Below are 15,354 nucleotides of genomic sequence, written 5' to 3' on the forward strand. Positions count from 1 at the left end.
GCACACACCTGTCTATATAAGGTCCCACAGTTGACAGTGCATGTCAGAGCAAAAACCAAGCCATGAGATTGAAGGAATTGTCCGTAGAGCGCCGAGACAGGATTGTGTCGAGGCACAGATCTGGGCAAAGGAAGGTCCCCAAGAACACAGTTCATTCTTAAATGGAAAAAGTTTGGAACCACCAAGACTCTTCCTAGAGCTGGCTGCCTGGCCAAACTGAGCAATTGGGGGAGAAGGGCCTTGGTCAGGGAGGTGACCAAGAACCCAATGGTCACTCTGACAGAGCGACAGAGTTCCTCTGTGGAGATGGGAGAACCTTCCAAAAGGACAACCATCTCTGCAGCACTCCACCAATCGGGCCATTATGGTAGAGTGGCCAGACGGAAGCCACTCCTCAATAAAAGGCACATGACAGCCCGCTTGGAGTTATCCAAAGGGCACCTAAAGGACTCTCAGACTATGAGAAACAATATTCTCTGGTCTGATGAAACCAAGATTGAACTCTTTGGCCTGAACAATCCCCACGGTGAAGCATGGTGGTGGCAGCATCATGCTGTGGGGATGTTTTTCAGAGGCAGAGACTGGGAGACTAGTCAGGATCGAGGGAAAGATGAACGGAGCAAAGTACACAGAGATCCTTGATGAAAACCTGATCCAGAGCGCTCAGAACCTCAGCCTGGGACAATGGCCCTACGCACACAGCCAAGACAACACAGGAGTGGATTTGGGAAAAGTCTCTGAATGTCCTTGAGTGGCCCAGCCAGAGCCCGGACTTGAACCCGATTGAACATCTCTGGAGAGACCTGAAAATGGCTGTGCAGCATCACTCCCCATCACACCTAACAGAGCTTGCGATTATCTGCAGAGAAGAATGGGAGAAACTCCCAAATACAGATGTGCCAGAGCATGTAGCGTCATTACCAGAAAAGACTCAAGGCTGTAATCACTGCCAAACGTCCTTCAACAAAGTACTGAGTAAAGGGTCTGAATACTTATGTGAATATGATTAGTATATTTTTTATTTGTCAACATTTCTAAAAACCAGTTTTTGCTTTGTCATTAAGGGGTATTGCATGCAGATTGACGAGGGGGAAAAAACGATTTAATCAATTTTAGAATAAGGCTGTAATAACGTAATAAAATGTAATAAAATTAATACTTTCCAAATGCACTGTATCTATTTATTATTTTGAATGCTAGAAAGTAAACAAAATGATGTAATATATTATATAGATCAATAAAAACAAAGGCGGCTAATAAAATGCATATTTTTATCACTAGTATAATGCATGTCCCTTAGTTTTAGGTCATTGGTGTTATCGCCTTGAAAGTCACTCATTTCAAAGATATACAAGGACCTTGAGCATTCACTTCAGAGTCAAACGTATCGACATTTAAAAAAGTTATTAGCTAATCCCCCCATTTTAATATGTTAAACATTTGAGGATTCCATTGATCATTTTGTGTCTAAATCCAAAGTGTCACTTGGTGTTACTCGATTTAAATGAAGGGAAATAGCATTGTGAGCTAAAGAATCAATCATATCACTCAATTAAATTATTTTCAAAGGGTTAATTGCCTTAGATTTGGGCATCTGTGGCCTCCATTCAAAAAAATCCTCAATAGCCCCAAATGTCTCATTGGTGTTACCATCATTCAGTGTTTTCCGTAAGTACATGGAGTAGTCAAACAAATAGAAAAAGTAGCCAGCCCCAGGGTGTTCCGGGCAGGTATGGTCACAGAATTTTTGGGGCCAGAACGAGCTCTACTTTGTTATCCTCCGGTATGGTCTAATGCCTGGATTCCATCCGAAATGCACAGCAAAATTATTAATGCCTGGATCCCTTTTATACTTGCTTAGTCAGAGTTGGGAACCAAATTGAATTGCTCAATCATTTTCAAACATGATGAAAATGATTTAGAGTTGTTAGCATAATAAGAGTCATTATAATATAATCCAAAACACGTATTTGATCACATTGTTATTGTCGTCATCATAATTTAAAGTGAAAGCAGTTTGTACTGGTGGTGGAAGTACACAGCAAAATGATTAATGGCAGGATTCCATCTGAAATACAAATCAAATCAAATGTAATTTGTCAAATTCGCCAAAAACAACAGGTGTAGACCTTAAATGCTTACTTACAAGCCCTTAACCAACAATGAAGTTTTAAGAAAAATACCTACAAAAAGTAAGAAACAAAAGTAACAAATAATTAAAGAGCAGCAGTAAAATAACAATAGCGAGGCTATATACAGAGGGTACGGTACAGATTCAATGTGTGGGGGCACCGGTTAGTCGAGGTAATTGAGGTAATATGTACATGTAGGTAGAGTTATTAACGTGACTATGCATAGATAATAACAGAGAGTAGCAGCAGTGTAAAAGCGGGGGGGAGGTAGCCATTTGATTCGATGTTCAGGAGTTTTATGGCTTAGGGGTAGAAGCTGTTTAGAAGTCTCTTGGACCTAGACTTCGCTCTCCGGTACAACTTTCCGTGCTGTAGCAGAGAGAACAGTCTATGACTACATAAGTGTTAATTATTTGTTACTTATGTATTTTTCACTTAAAGAGCAGCAGTAAAATAACAATAGTGAGGCTATATACAGGGGGTACCGGTACAGAGTCAATGTGTGGGAGTACCGGTTAGTCGAGGTAATTGAGGTAATATGTACATGTAGGTAGAGTTAAAGTGACTATGCATAGATAATAAACAGAGAGTAGCAGCAGTATAAAAGAGGGAGGGAGGCAATGCAAATAGTCTAAGTAGCCATTTGATTAGCTGTTCAGGAGTCTTATGGCTTGGGGGTAGAAGCTGTTAAGAAGCCTTTTGGACCTAGACTTGGTGCTCCGGTTCCACTTGCCGTGCGGTAGCAGAGAGAACAGTCTATGACTAGGGTGGCTGGAGTCTTTGACAATTTTTAGGGCCTTCTTCTGACACCGGCTGGTAGAGAGGTCCTGGATGGCAGGAAGCTTGACCTCGGTGATGTACTGGACCGTACGCACTACCCTCTGTAGTGCCTTGCGGTCGAAAGCCGAGCAGTTGCCATACCAGGCAGTGATGCAACCCGTCAGGATGCTCTCGATGGTGCAGCTGTAGAACCTTTTGAAGATCTGAGGACCCACGCCAAATCTTTTCTGTCTTCTGAGGGGGAATAGGTTGTGTCGTGCCCTCTTCACAACTGTCTTGATGTGCTTGGACCATGTTAGTTTGGATGTGGTGATGTGGACACCAAGGAACTTGAAGCTCTCAACCTGCTCCACTACAACCCTGTCAATGAGAACAGTGGCGTGCTCGGTCGTCCTTTTCCTGTAGTCCACAATCATCTTCTTTATCTTGATCACGTTGAGGAATAGGTTGTTGTCCTTGCACCTCCCTATAGGCTGTCTCGTCGTTGTCGGTGATCAGGCCTACCACTGTTGAACAGGTAGTACAGGAGGGGACTGAGCACGCACCTCTGAGGGGCCCCGTGTTGAGAATCAGCGTGACGGATGTGTTGTTACCTACCCTTATCACCTGGGTGCGGCCCGTCACGAAGTCCAGGATCCAGTTGCAGAGGAAGGTGTTTAGTCCCAGGGTCCTTAGCTAAGTGATGAGCTTTGAGGACACTATGGTGTTAAAGGCTGAGCTGTAGTCTATGAATAGCATTCTCACATAGGTGTTCCTTTTGGTCCAGGTGTGAAAGAGCAGTGTGGAGTGCAATAGAGATTGCATCATCTGTGGATCTGTTGGGGCGGTATGCAAATTGGAGTGGGTCTAGGGTTTCTGGGATAATGGTGTTGAAGTGAGCCATAACCAGCCTTTCAAAGCACTTCATGGCTACAGACGTTATTGAACACTTTAACGACTTTACCTCCCAGATTGGTAAAATTAGTTTTGGTATTGAGTAGAAAGACATGACATTACAATTAGAATTACCTAAAATGTATGAATTCAGTGTGTTGTTAGTTGTTTTGGATGTCGTCTAGGCCTATATGATCAGGACTATTTTCTAAGTAAGATAACCTTTTTTAACATTAAACCGGTCTTCTCTTGGAGGGACTAACAGACTGGAAGCTTCAAAAGGAGGGTGGTGCTTGGAATCATTGTTCTTCCTCTGTCTACCATGGTTACCTGCAAGGAAACACGTGCCGTCACCATTGCTTTGCACAAAAAGGGCTTCACAGGCAAGGATATTGCTACCAATAAGATTGCACCTAAATCAACCATTTATCGGATCATCAAGAACTTCAAGGAGAGCGGTTCAATTGTTGTGAAGAAGGCTTCAGGGCGCCCAAGAAAGTCCAGCAAGCTCCAGGACCGTCTCCTAAAGTTGATTCAGCTGCGGGATCGGGGCACCACCAGTACAGAGCTTGCTCAGGAATGGCAGCAGGCAGGTGTGAGTGCATCTGCACGCACAGTGAGGCAAAGACTTTTGCAGGATGGCCTGGTGTCAAGAAGGGCAGCAAAGAAGCCACTTCTCTCCAGGAAAAACATCAGGGACAGACTGATATTCTGCAAAAGGTACAGGGACTGGACTGCTGAGGACTGGGGTAAAGTCATTTTCTCTGATGAATCCCCTTTCTGATAGTTTGGGGCATCCGGAAAAAAGCTTATCCGGAGAAGACAAGGTGAGCACTACCATCAGTCCTGTGTCATGCCAACAGTAAAGCATCCTGAGACCATTCATGTGTGGGGTTGCTTCTCAGCCAAGGGAGTGGGCTTACTCACAATTTTGCCTAAGAACACAGCCATGAATAAAGAATGGTACCAACACATCCTCCGAAAGCAACTTCTCCCAACCATCCAGGAACAGTTTGGTGACGAACAATGCCTTTTCCAGCATGATGGAGCACCTTGCCATAAGGCAAAAGTGATAACTAAGTGGCTTGGGAAACAAAACATCAATATTTTGGGTCCATGGCCAGGAAACTCCCCAGACCTTAATCCCATTGAGAACTTGTGGTCAATCCTCAAGAGGCGGGTGGACAAACAAAACCCACAAATTCTGACAAACTCCAAGCATTGATTATGCAAGAATGGGCTGCCATCAGTCAGGATGTTAATTGACAGCATGCCAGGGTGGATTGCAGAGGTCTTGAAAAAGAAGGGTCAACACTGCAAATATTGATTATTTGCATAAAATTAATGTAATTGTCAATAAAAGCCTTTGACACTTATGAAATGCTTGTAATTATACTTCAGTATTCCATAGTAACATCTGACAGAAATATCTAAAGACACTGAAGCAGCAAACTTTGTGGAAATTAATATTTGTGTCATTCTCAAAACTTTTGGCCACGACTGTAGATGTGCGAGGTTAACAGAATTGTTGATCCAGGCACAATGGATCAAGTGATCCAAAAGATGACTGACAACATTATTAAGGTGATTGATGTCAAAGATAGTAACTGTCTTGGAAGCAATAGTAGGCCATTCAGCCGAACTACAGGTTGTCAAGTATGTTGATAAGGCGGAAGGAAGAATTGTTACTATGGAAACCTTGGCTACATCAATGGACACTAAAATAAAGGCACTTGAGGAAAGAAGTACTCTTAAAAACATCTATATTGATATTGGTCTGTTGCAAGAAATTCATTTGGATAAGGAGCATCTGAAATTGCAACAAGGGGGGTTTGGACAAGTTATTTTCTCATAATTTACAGAAGTAGAGGTGTGGAAATTCTTATGAAAAATAACCTACCTTTTAACACATAAGCCCTGTCTAAACGGGGGGTTCTACTAAGCTATATGGAGTTGTTTTAAGAAAGTCATACCAAGGATCATTTAGCTATTTGATTTTGAATTTTAAGCATAAAAAATATACAGGACCAGTTAAAAGTTTGGACACACCTACTCATTCGAGGGTTTTTCTTTATTGTTATTATTTTCTACATTGTAGAATAAGAGTGAAGACATCAAAACTATGAAATAGCACATATGGAATCATGTAGAAACCAAAAAAGTGTTAAACAAATTAAAATATATTTTATATTTGAGATTCTTCAAAGTAGCCACCCTTTGCCTTGATGACAGCCTTGCACAATCTTGGCATTCTCTCAACCAGCTTCATGAGGTAGTCACCTGGAATGCATTTCAATTAACAGGTGTGCCTTGTTAAAAGTTAATTTGTGGAATTTCATTCCTTCTTAATGTGTTTGAGACAATCAGTTGTGTTGTGACAATGTAGGGGTGGTATACAGAAGCTAGCCCTATTTAGTAAAATACCAAGTCCATATTATGGCAAGAACAGCTCAAATAAGCAAAGAGAAACCACAGTCCATCATTACTTTAAGACATGAAGGTCAGTCAATATGGAACATTTGAAGAACTTTGAACGTTTCTTCAAGTGCAGTCACAAAAACCGTCAAGTGTTACGATGAAACTGGCTCTCATGAGGACCGCCACAGGAAAGGAAGAACCAGAGATACATCTGCTGCAGATGATAAGTTCATTAGAGTTACCAGCCTCAGAAACTGAAGGCAAAATAAATGGTTCACAGAGTTCAAGTAACAGACACATCTCAACATGAACTGTTCAGAGGAGACTGTGTGAATAAGGCCTTCAATGTCAAATTGCTACAAAGAAACCACTACTTACGGACAGCAATAAGAAGAAGAGACTTGCTTGGGCCAAGAAACATGAGCAATGGACATTACCAGGTGCAAATCTGTCCTTGGTCTGATTAGTCCAAATATGAGATTTGTCTTTGTGAGACGCAGAGTAGGTGAGCGGATGATCTCTGCACGTGTTGTTCCCACAGTGAAGCATGGAGGAGGTGGTGTGATGGTGTAGGGGTGCTTTGCTTGTGACACTGTCAGTGATTTATTTAGAATTCAAGGCACACTTAACCAGCATGGCCTCCACAGCATTCTGCAGCGATACTCCATCCCATTTGGTTTGCGAGTGATGGAGTGCTGCATCAGATGACCTGGCCTCCACAATCACCCGACTTCAACCCGATTGAGATGGTTTGGGATGACTTGGACCGCAGAGTGGAGGAAAAGCAGCCAAGAAGTGCTCCGCATATGTGGGAACTCCTTAAAACTTCTTCAGGATTGGTGGGTCCCCTGCGGGACGGTTGAGCTAAAGTATTCTAATGCGATTAGAATGAGGTTGTAAGTAACAAGAAGATTTCCCAGGACATAGACATATCTGATATTGTCAGAAAGCTACAATTCTTGTTAATCTAACTGCACTGTCCAATTTACAGTAGCTATTACAATGAAATAATACCATGTTATTGTTTGAGGAGAGTGCACAGTTGTGAACATGAAAAGTTATTTGTAAACAAATTAGGAACATTTGGCCAGTCTTGATACAAAATTTTGAACATAAATGCAATGGTTCATTGGATCCGTCTGAAACTTTGCACATACACTGCTGCCATCTAGTGGCCAAAATCGAAATTGCACCTGAGCTGGAATAATACATTATGGCCTTTCTCTTGCATTTCAAAGATGGTACAAAAAAATAATTTAAAAAAGTTATTTCTTTGTATTATCTTTTACCAGATCTAATGTGCGATATTCTGCTACATTCCTTTCACATTTCCACAAACTGCAAAGTGTTTTCTTTCAAATGGTACCAAGAATATTCATATCCTTGCTTCAAGACCTGAGCTACAGGCAATTAGATTTGGGTATGACATTTTAGGTGAAAATTGAAAAAAAGGGGCCGATCCTTAAGAGGTTTTAAAGATTGTTGGAAAAGCATTCCAGGGGAAGCTGGTTGAGAGAATGCCATGAGTGTGCAAAGCTGTCATCAAGAAAAGGGTGGCTACTTTGAAGAATCTCCAAAATGTTTAGATTTGTTTAACACTTTTTAGGAAGCTGTTTTTCAGTCTCTCGGTCCCAGCTTTGATGCACCTGTACTGACTTCGCCTTCCGGATGACAGTGGGGTGAACAGGCAGTGGCTCGGGTAGTTGTTGTCCTTGATTCACTTTTTGGCCTTCCTGTGACATCGGGTGTTGTAGGTGTCCTGTAGGTCAGGTAGTTTGCCCCCAGTGATGCTTCGGGCAGACTGCACCACCCTCTGGAGAGCCCTGCGGTTGCGGGCGGTGCAGTTACCATACCAGGCAGTGATACCGCCCAACAGGATGCTCTCAATTGTGTATCTGTAAAAGTGTGTGAGGGTTTTAGGTGCCAAGCCAAATTTCTTCAGCCTCCTAAGGTTGAAGAGGCGCTGTTGCACCTTCTTCACCACACTGTCTGTGTGGGTGGACCATTTCAGATCGTCAGTGATGTGTACGGCGAGGAACTTGAAGCTTTCCACCTGCTCCACTGCAGTCCCGTCGATGTGGATAGGGGTGTGCTCCCTTTGCTGTTTCCGGAAGTCCACGATTAGCTCCTTTGTTTTGTCAAGGTAAACCCTAGGTAAAACTGGCCAATTTGCAGTGTACCATACACTGCTGGTTCACGCAGCCCTGTATGGTACACTGCTGGTTCACGCATTCTCTCTTCTGAATAAAATCACAACATTTGAAAGACAGTTAATATCTTTGTCATGATTTCTATGTCAGTACTGTATATGTTAAATGGATTTAAGGGAAAACCAGATACATGCACAAATATTCCCACACACCTATCTTTTTAGAAAATCCTCATGTTAAAGTTAAAACACTGAGGTAAACACAAATTCTCAGACACTCTTTAAAATAAATTGAAATAATTACAATAAAAAAAGCATATTGTTTTTTATTTTACCATTATTTAACCAGGTAGGGTAGTTGAGAACAAGTTCTCATTTACAACTGTGACCTGGCCAAGATAAAGCAAAGCAGTGCAACACAAACAACAACACAGAGTTACACATGGAATAAACAAACATACAGTCTATAATAAAATAGAAAAAGTCTATATAGGCAATAAATAGGCCATAGTGGCAAAATAATTACAATATAGCAATTAAACAATAAAACACAGCAATTAAACACTCTTATTGAGAAGGGTTCTATGTAGAACCCCTCTGGCCTTCAAAAGAATCTTCAAATAACCCTTTCTTCCAAAAAGGTTTCTTCTGATGAAAACGGTTCTTGGTAAAACCCTATCCCTCTGCAAATAATCCATTCTAAGAGCGTACACACCCACGAGACAGCCAGTGGGTTGTATCATATTTTCACTAACAGTTCAGTAGCAGCCCAACTGTTTTCATCAAAAATAACTAGCTAGCCAGCCAGCCAGAAAATTGCAAAAAGAAGGTAAGTTGACAGCGAAGGCAGGGAATTTCACGACAGTTGGGAGATCGAGTACTTGTTTGTGGACCATCGTTTGCCAAAAGACTGTGGCCGTAATGAAAGAATTTAACATAAGGTGCAATTATGGGACAAAACACTGTGACTTGAATAGACATCATAGGCTACAGAAAGTGGCAGAGTTAAATAAGGGCCTTGTACAACAGCAGACTATGTTTTCAAAGCCAAAATCACAGAGTGATGCAGCAGTAAAGGCCAGATTCTACCTAGAATGAAATAGCTAAATCAGGCTGACCATACACCAAAGGTGATTTTATGAAGCAGTGCATGGATAAAGTTAGCAAAGTAGTGTGCCCAGATAAAACGCAAGCATCTGCAAATGTCAGCCTTAGGAGAAATACAGTGGCAGATTGCGTGGATGAGCTAGCCACCGATCTACAAGAGCAGCTCGCTGAAAAAGTGAAATACTTTGTAGCTTACTCACTTGCTGTTGACGAGAGCATGGTTGCTACAGACATTGCTCAGAATGTCCATTTTCATTCCTGGGGGGGGATTCGTTAGTGAAGAGCTCTTGGGTGTTAAATCAATGTATGGCACGACTATAGGAAATAATTTTTCAATAAGTTAAGAAATGTGTAAATGACCAAGTTACAATGGGATAAACTTACTGGACTGACAACAGATGTGGAATCTTATATGTGCGGTGGGAGGAGCGGATTGGCTGGAAGGATGCGAGAGAAGATGCAGGAGGAGAATTGCCCCGACGAGCTGACAACATATTACTGTATTATACATCAGGAGGCTCTTTGTGGTAAAGTACTAAGGACGGAACTGTAACAAAAACAGTAAACTGTTTCAGTCATTTCTTGACGAGGTTAATTCAGAACATCAAGATGTGCCCTACCACACAGAGGTGCGTTGGCCAAGTTGGGGCAAAGTGCTGAAGAGATTGTTTGAGCTGTGTGAGGAAATCTGTTCTTTCATGGAGAACAAGGGGAAAAACTTCACTGAGCTCCTATCCAGCCACAAAAACAGCTCTCACACCACAGCAACAGCAGATGTTGCTAATAAGAAAACAGTGCTGGGTGTGTCTCTCTCTGTGTGTGTGCATACGTGTGGAGTTCAAAGACTCAGAAGGAACGCTATAATCCCATCCTCCTGTCTGTCTGTGACCCTTCCAATCTCACACAGCGCTAATTCAGTAGACCCCTAGCCTCCCCAGTCAACATTAAATACATCACTCCTCTCAAATCTCACACACTCATTTCCACACAAATTTTCAAATTTTATCACTCTGAGAAGGATAACATACCTGTTTCTGTGGGTGATTACAACACATATTGAAGCCTTGATTAATAATGGTACCGCAGGCCTGGGATTTATAGTTACGGGAAAAAAACATGGCAGTGCTACTACGACCAAATGAATGTGAGAAAAACCAGGCTAGAAATGGATGAGGCCAAAGATGCTTAAGAGTTATGCTAGCAAGTGAGTTACGTTAGTATTTGATGTTAATCGTAGTCCTACACAAGGTAAAACACATGGTGTGGATATTATTACTTTTAAAAGTTTTATTATATTCTATGTAAAAAATAAAAAATACTATAACTGAAATGTATCATCAAAAGATAGAGGCGCCAAAACGGAGTCTTGCGGCACACCCAAATAAAGTCTGTATGGTTCAATATGCAAAGAACGATTTCTCAATACTCATGGATGTCCCAGCATGGATGTTCGGTGTAATTTGGAAAGATGTAGTAAGATAAATGAACATCACTCACTGTTCTAGGTGGTGGCAAGTCTGGAAGACTCTTCTGTGGTGCGGGGACATGTTTTCCTGCTCTCCCATTGGCCAGGGCATCTGGTGTGTTGTCTGGTCATTTCAACACAAAAGAAGGACATTAGATGAAAATCAACAATGGCCATCAAAAGGAAGATAGTCATTTCACAAATGCAAAGAAGAATAGGGCCGAAGAGAATCATAATATTAAAATCAGGATAAAAACAACACGTATCAGCCTTTTGTAAGGCCTTCATCTTTTTCACTAGGTCCTAAAGGACTTTACTTTATACATGGGATTGTCTTCCCCTTAATAACAGTTTTTATTGAACTATATAACCTTCCTTCTTAAACACCAATGTGTAGCATACACCTGGGTGATGCATGCTGGTTACATTAGCCTTCTAGCCAAAATAACAATGTTAACATTTTGCCTCACATTTGCCTAATAGTTATTTGCCTATTTCTCTGTTCATTATGACAGTGGGTCCTTGTCTCTAAGCTACTGTATGCACATGCCATAACAGCAGTCTTCCCCTCTCGACAGACATTCCACCTCTCAGCATGTAGACATCTGGGTTGCCATAGGGACCCAAGCAGAGTGCTTTATACTGGACACCTCTAGTCGTAAATTCACAGGAGTCACTGAAAGTTACAGAAATTACATTCAAACAACTCTGCAGAGCTCACAAATTCAATACATCTGGCTGTTATCACTAAATAACTATGATGTTGACATAAACACATTCAAACCCTCATATTGAGTTTCAAAACAGTTGGCTGAAAGAAAGGCTTTCTGTCTAGCCATGTGGGTACATGAGATGCAAGTTAGACAAGACACCCAACATGACAGGTATTCCCTTTTGTGTCCTTCAAAAAAAAAAGGATCTCAATGTTTCCATACATATGCAGTCTTTAGTCTATGTTATAATAAACACCCTGACCAACCCCTCCATTCAAATAAAGAAAATGGTCTAGATGCATGACAAGAGGCCTGCATCTTTTTGATCTGAGAACACCCTTGTACTTGGGGTGGCCGTAAAAGAAAGCCTGTGGCTTTTACTGGCCTTCAGTGGGGTTAATGTGTGTTAAGTCTAGTGTTCGGTCTGCTCATTTTTTATCACAGTCCAAACAAAATGACTGGCCTCAGGTGGTGGGTTGGAGAGGGGGGACAAAGAGAGAACTACTGAGAAATACACAGGAAATGAGTGTGTGTGGGGGGGAGGGGGAATGGTGTGGAAAGGCTGTTTTCACACTCCTAAACACCACTGACAGCTACTGTTGGAAACTTTGTTTAGTCTCACCTGTGGACAGTGTGATGTAGCCTATCAAGCACATACAACCTGTGGTTGAATGGTGAACCTGATATGAGCAGCAACACAATTTTCCAGTGGTTTAAGAGCACAGTCTCAACAAAACAACTGTGACTGTGACTGTGTTTAAAGTGCATAATTCTGGGTTTTCACAGCGAAACTTGGTTTATTGATTGACATTAAGCAATTTGATTCTATGTGACTCTTATTTGTGAGGGACTGTGACTTGAGTTAAAGCCAGACCTGGGTTCAAATACGTAGGTCAAATACCAAAAGTGCAAAATTCAAGCTAAATTAAACGCACCTCAAATATTGGATTATGAAAGTATGTAAAGCCTCAATAATACTAATTTACAATGTATGAACCAAACAAGTCAGAGCGCTACACCATCAAGCAGGTTCCACCTTGTAGGAAACAACCTTTGAACTCTCACCTCTGTCAGCTTTGTCCTGACCCTGCCCAGTCACAATGACTTTGTTCATGTAGATGTACTCCTCATCACCACCACCACCACCGCCACCACCTGAAACATAGCAGTTGAGAGAGAACAGTAACATCAATCAACATGAGAAATATACTTCATTATGAATGCTGCTGATACAACCCACTTCAGAATTAAGTTTTGAATGAACAGAATCATGCTATGATACTGTACATTGTGGCAGCCCAGGGAAATCAGAGGTGAAACTCAAAATAAAATAAGATCCACAACGTTCACAACAAAGTTTTAATCAATTACTGAGATTAATAAATTACTATTGAGATTAATACACTGATAGTCTATCAACATTTCTACTATATAACAACATTCTAAAAGTCACCCTTAACAAATATACATTCTAGTGAGATCAAAACCTATGGATAAACAGAGATAAAAAAGGTTATTATTCCCATGCACGCTCATGGTGCATTTATCAGACATGAGTCAGAACACTCTTCTCTTTTTGAAGGTTGTAAAGATCATAGGCCTGACTTACACTTTCTGATCCTACTATATCTGTTTGGATCAAGGGTTACACATCATGTAAAGACTACACAATGGCCCTGTACACAATGGCCCTGTACAAGACTACACAATGGCCCTGTACAATTTAAGTACAACGGATAGTTTTTCTGCACAAAATAATAACTACAAAAGTGTTGTGTAGACACAGTACAACAGTTGTGGAAGTATTTCTGTATCAGAAAAATATTATCAATAGTATCACAAATAGGGCTGTTGCAGTGACTGTATTACCACCACATCGGCGGTCACGAGTCATGAAGGCAGTCAAATTCAACATGACTGTTTAGTACCACGATAATTAGACTTATCTGAGCTCTGATGCTGCTGCTGGTCATTAGTAGCCTACCAAACTTTCTAACTGCCTGGCACTCAGCACTATATTGTCCCTCTAATCACTCTGACATCAATGCAAATGTATTCAAAAATCGAATCAATCACCATACGAGAGCCCAATGAGCTCATGATGCGCAACATTACTATAGGCTATGCAATTGCGGGAGAAAACAGAGTGATGGCATCTATTAAAAAGAGGAGGATCCCATCAACTTTCTATAGGCTAGGCCTACTATATTTATTTCTCAACTTTCCTAATGTTAAGCACATTGTTATATTTACAACAGGAGAACAGCCTACCTGGCTGGCATGAAAATAAACTGTGGGGAAAAGCGTCCTCCATTCGCTATTTAAATGCATAGATGACATGCATTTTTTCCCGCTGCCCCTGTTTCGATACAGGTGCATGATAATGGTCAATTCTAAATCAAAACAAATTTTACACATATATTATTTAGTAAATGGAAAGACAAGATTTAAATCAATAATAGTCTGATGGGTGACAATATTATCCTATCACTTGTGAATGACATATTAACGCTTGTGAATGATGCCCAGCATAAGAAATCATAGTTGCACACCTCATGTAGCCTAGCCCATAGACCTATATGTTTTAATAAGGTTTGTATCACAACTAAAGTGGCCAAATAAGTTCTTAAAATTAAGCACATTAATTTACTTTACAAGGGATGTAGAGCCTAACTGGCATACATAAGCAGCGCGTGAATTTCTAGTTTGGGGAAGATCACTATAAAATACACCTTTATAATAAAAGCATTACATGCATAATTGCATTTGTGGTCACTTTTGATAATGGGGTTTTCCTCTAATGGAATATTTGTGCTTATAGACTACTACCATGTTTGCATTGCTGTGCTTATAATGTTAAGAAATAGCCTAATAGTTTATCAACATTTTAAGCTAAACTTTCTGATCTGTTCTTTTGATGCTAGTGGTTATATTCACTTGGGATCTATCACATCCCACAACTGTCCCAGACTATGTTTGGAAAATGTATTTCTCGCACAGAATAGAACAGGTCTACGTTTGTACTATGGGGGATAGTAGATTGACATAGGTTAGTGCTTTTGCTGTTCGTTAGGCCTAAACATCTTATTGGCTGACGAAAAGTAAATGTGGACAGATCTTCCAACATCTTCAATATGCACCTTGGAATTGAATAAGGACACGCGCAGTTGCGTCTCCGATGTGTCTGTCTTAACTTGTAGCCTGTGAGAAAGACCTGATTACGTGATGGAGAGCCGTGTGAGTGAGAGACGCTTCAGATTGCGCAGCACACTCAGGGAGAAGGGCACAACACAGCACTTCGGGCCGCAAAAGGCAGGGATTTTTTTAGCGTGTATTACAGCCACAAAGGGGATGCCGCCATAAAATTCGAGGCATTATCAAATGCTTGTCAAATTGTGAATGAGAGACTTTTGGAGTGTGTAAAGCATGCGCCAAAAAAAACAAAGCAGAGGTCATGCCTTTCAAGCGACTTTTTTCAAATCATCATTAGAGTCTCACCATGCAGCCTTACAATGTATTAAACATCAAAACATATAGCCAAATGTTTGTAGAACAACTAAAGTTACATTAATAACTCTAAATTAAACATATAAAAGTACCTATTTCTTTGTTAACCACTCAACATAGAATAGCCGCATGTGCGCGCTCCCTCAAATCGTTTGGAGAAAATATTTATATTATTTGTTCAATTGTATTCTTCATACTATAAAATAAAAA

At 40.9% G+C, this 15,354-nt stretch overlaps 1 protein-coding gene across 2 annotated transcripts in view; it reads right to left on the bottom strand.

Moving 5' to 3' along the window:
- The window catches only part of afap1l2 (actin filament associated protein 1-like 2), a 150,505-nt gene that overhangs the window by 81,152 nt on the left and 53,999 nt on the right, over positions 1-15,354 (bottom strand). For both annotated transcript variants that reach the window (XM_029714016.1, XM_029714024.1), the window contains exons 3-4: positions 12,703-12,792; positions 10,957-11,048 (exon numbers count right to left, since the gene is read on the bottom strand). In XM_029714016.1, the coding sequence (XP_029569876.1) occupies positions 10,957-11,048; positions 12,703-12,792 (182 nt within the window). The remainder of the gene's footprint in view (positions 1-10,956; positions 11,049-12,702; positions 12,793-15,354) is intronic.

The sequence above is a fragment of the Salmo trutta genome, chromosome 2 (genome assembly GCF_901001165.1).
Source record: "Salmo trutta chromosome 2, fSalTru1.1, whole genome shotgun sequence".
NCBI lineage: Eukaryota > Metazoa > Chordata > Actinopteri > Salmoniformes > Salmonidae > Salmo > Salmo trutta.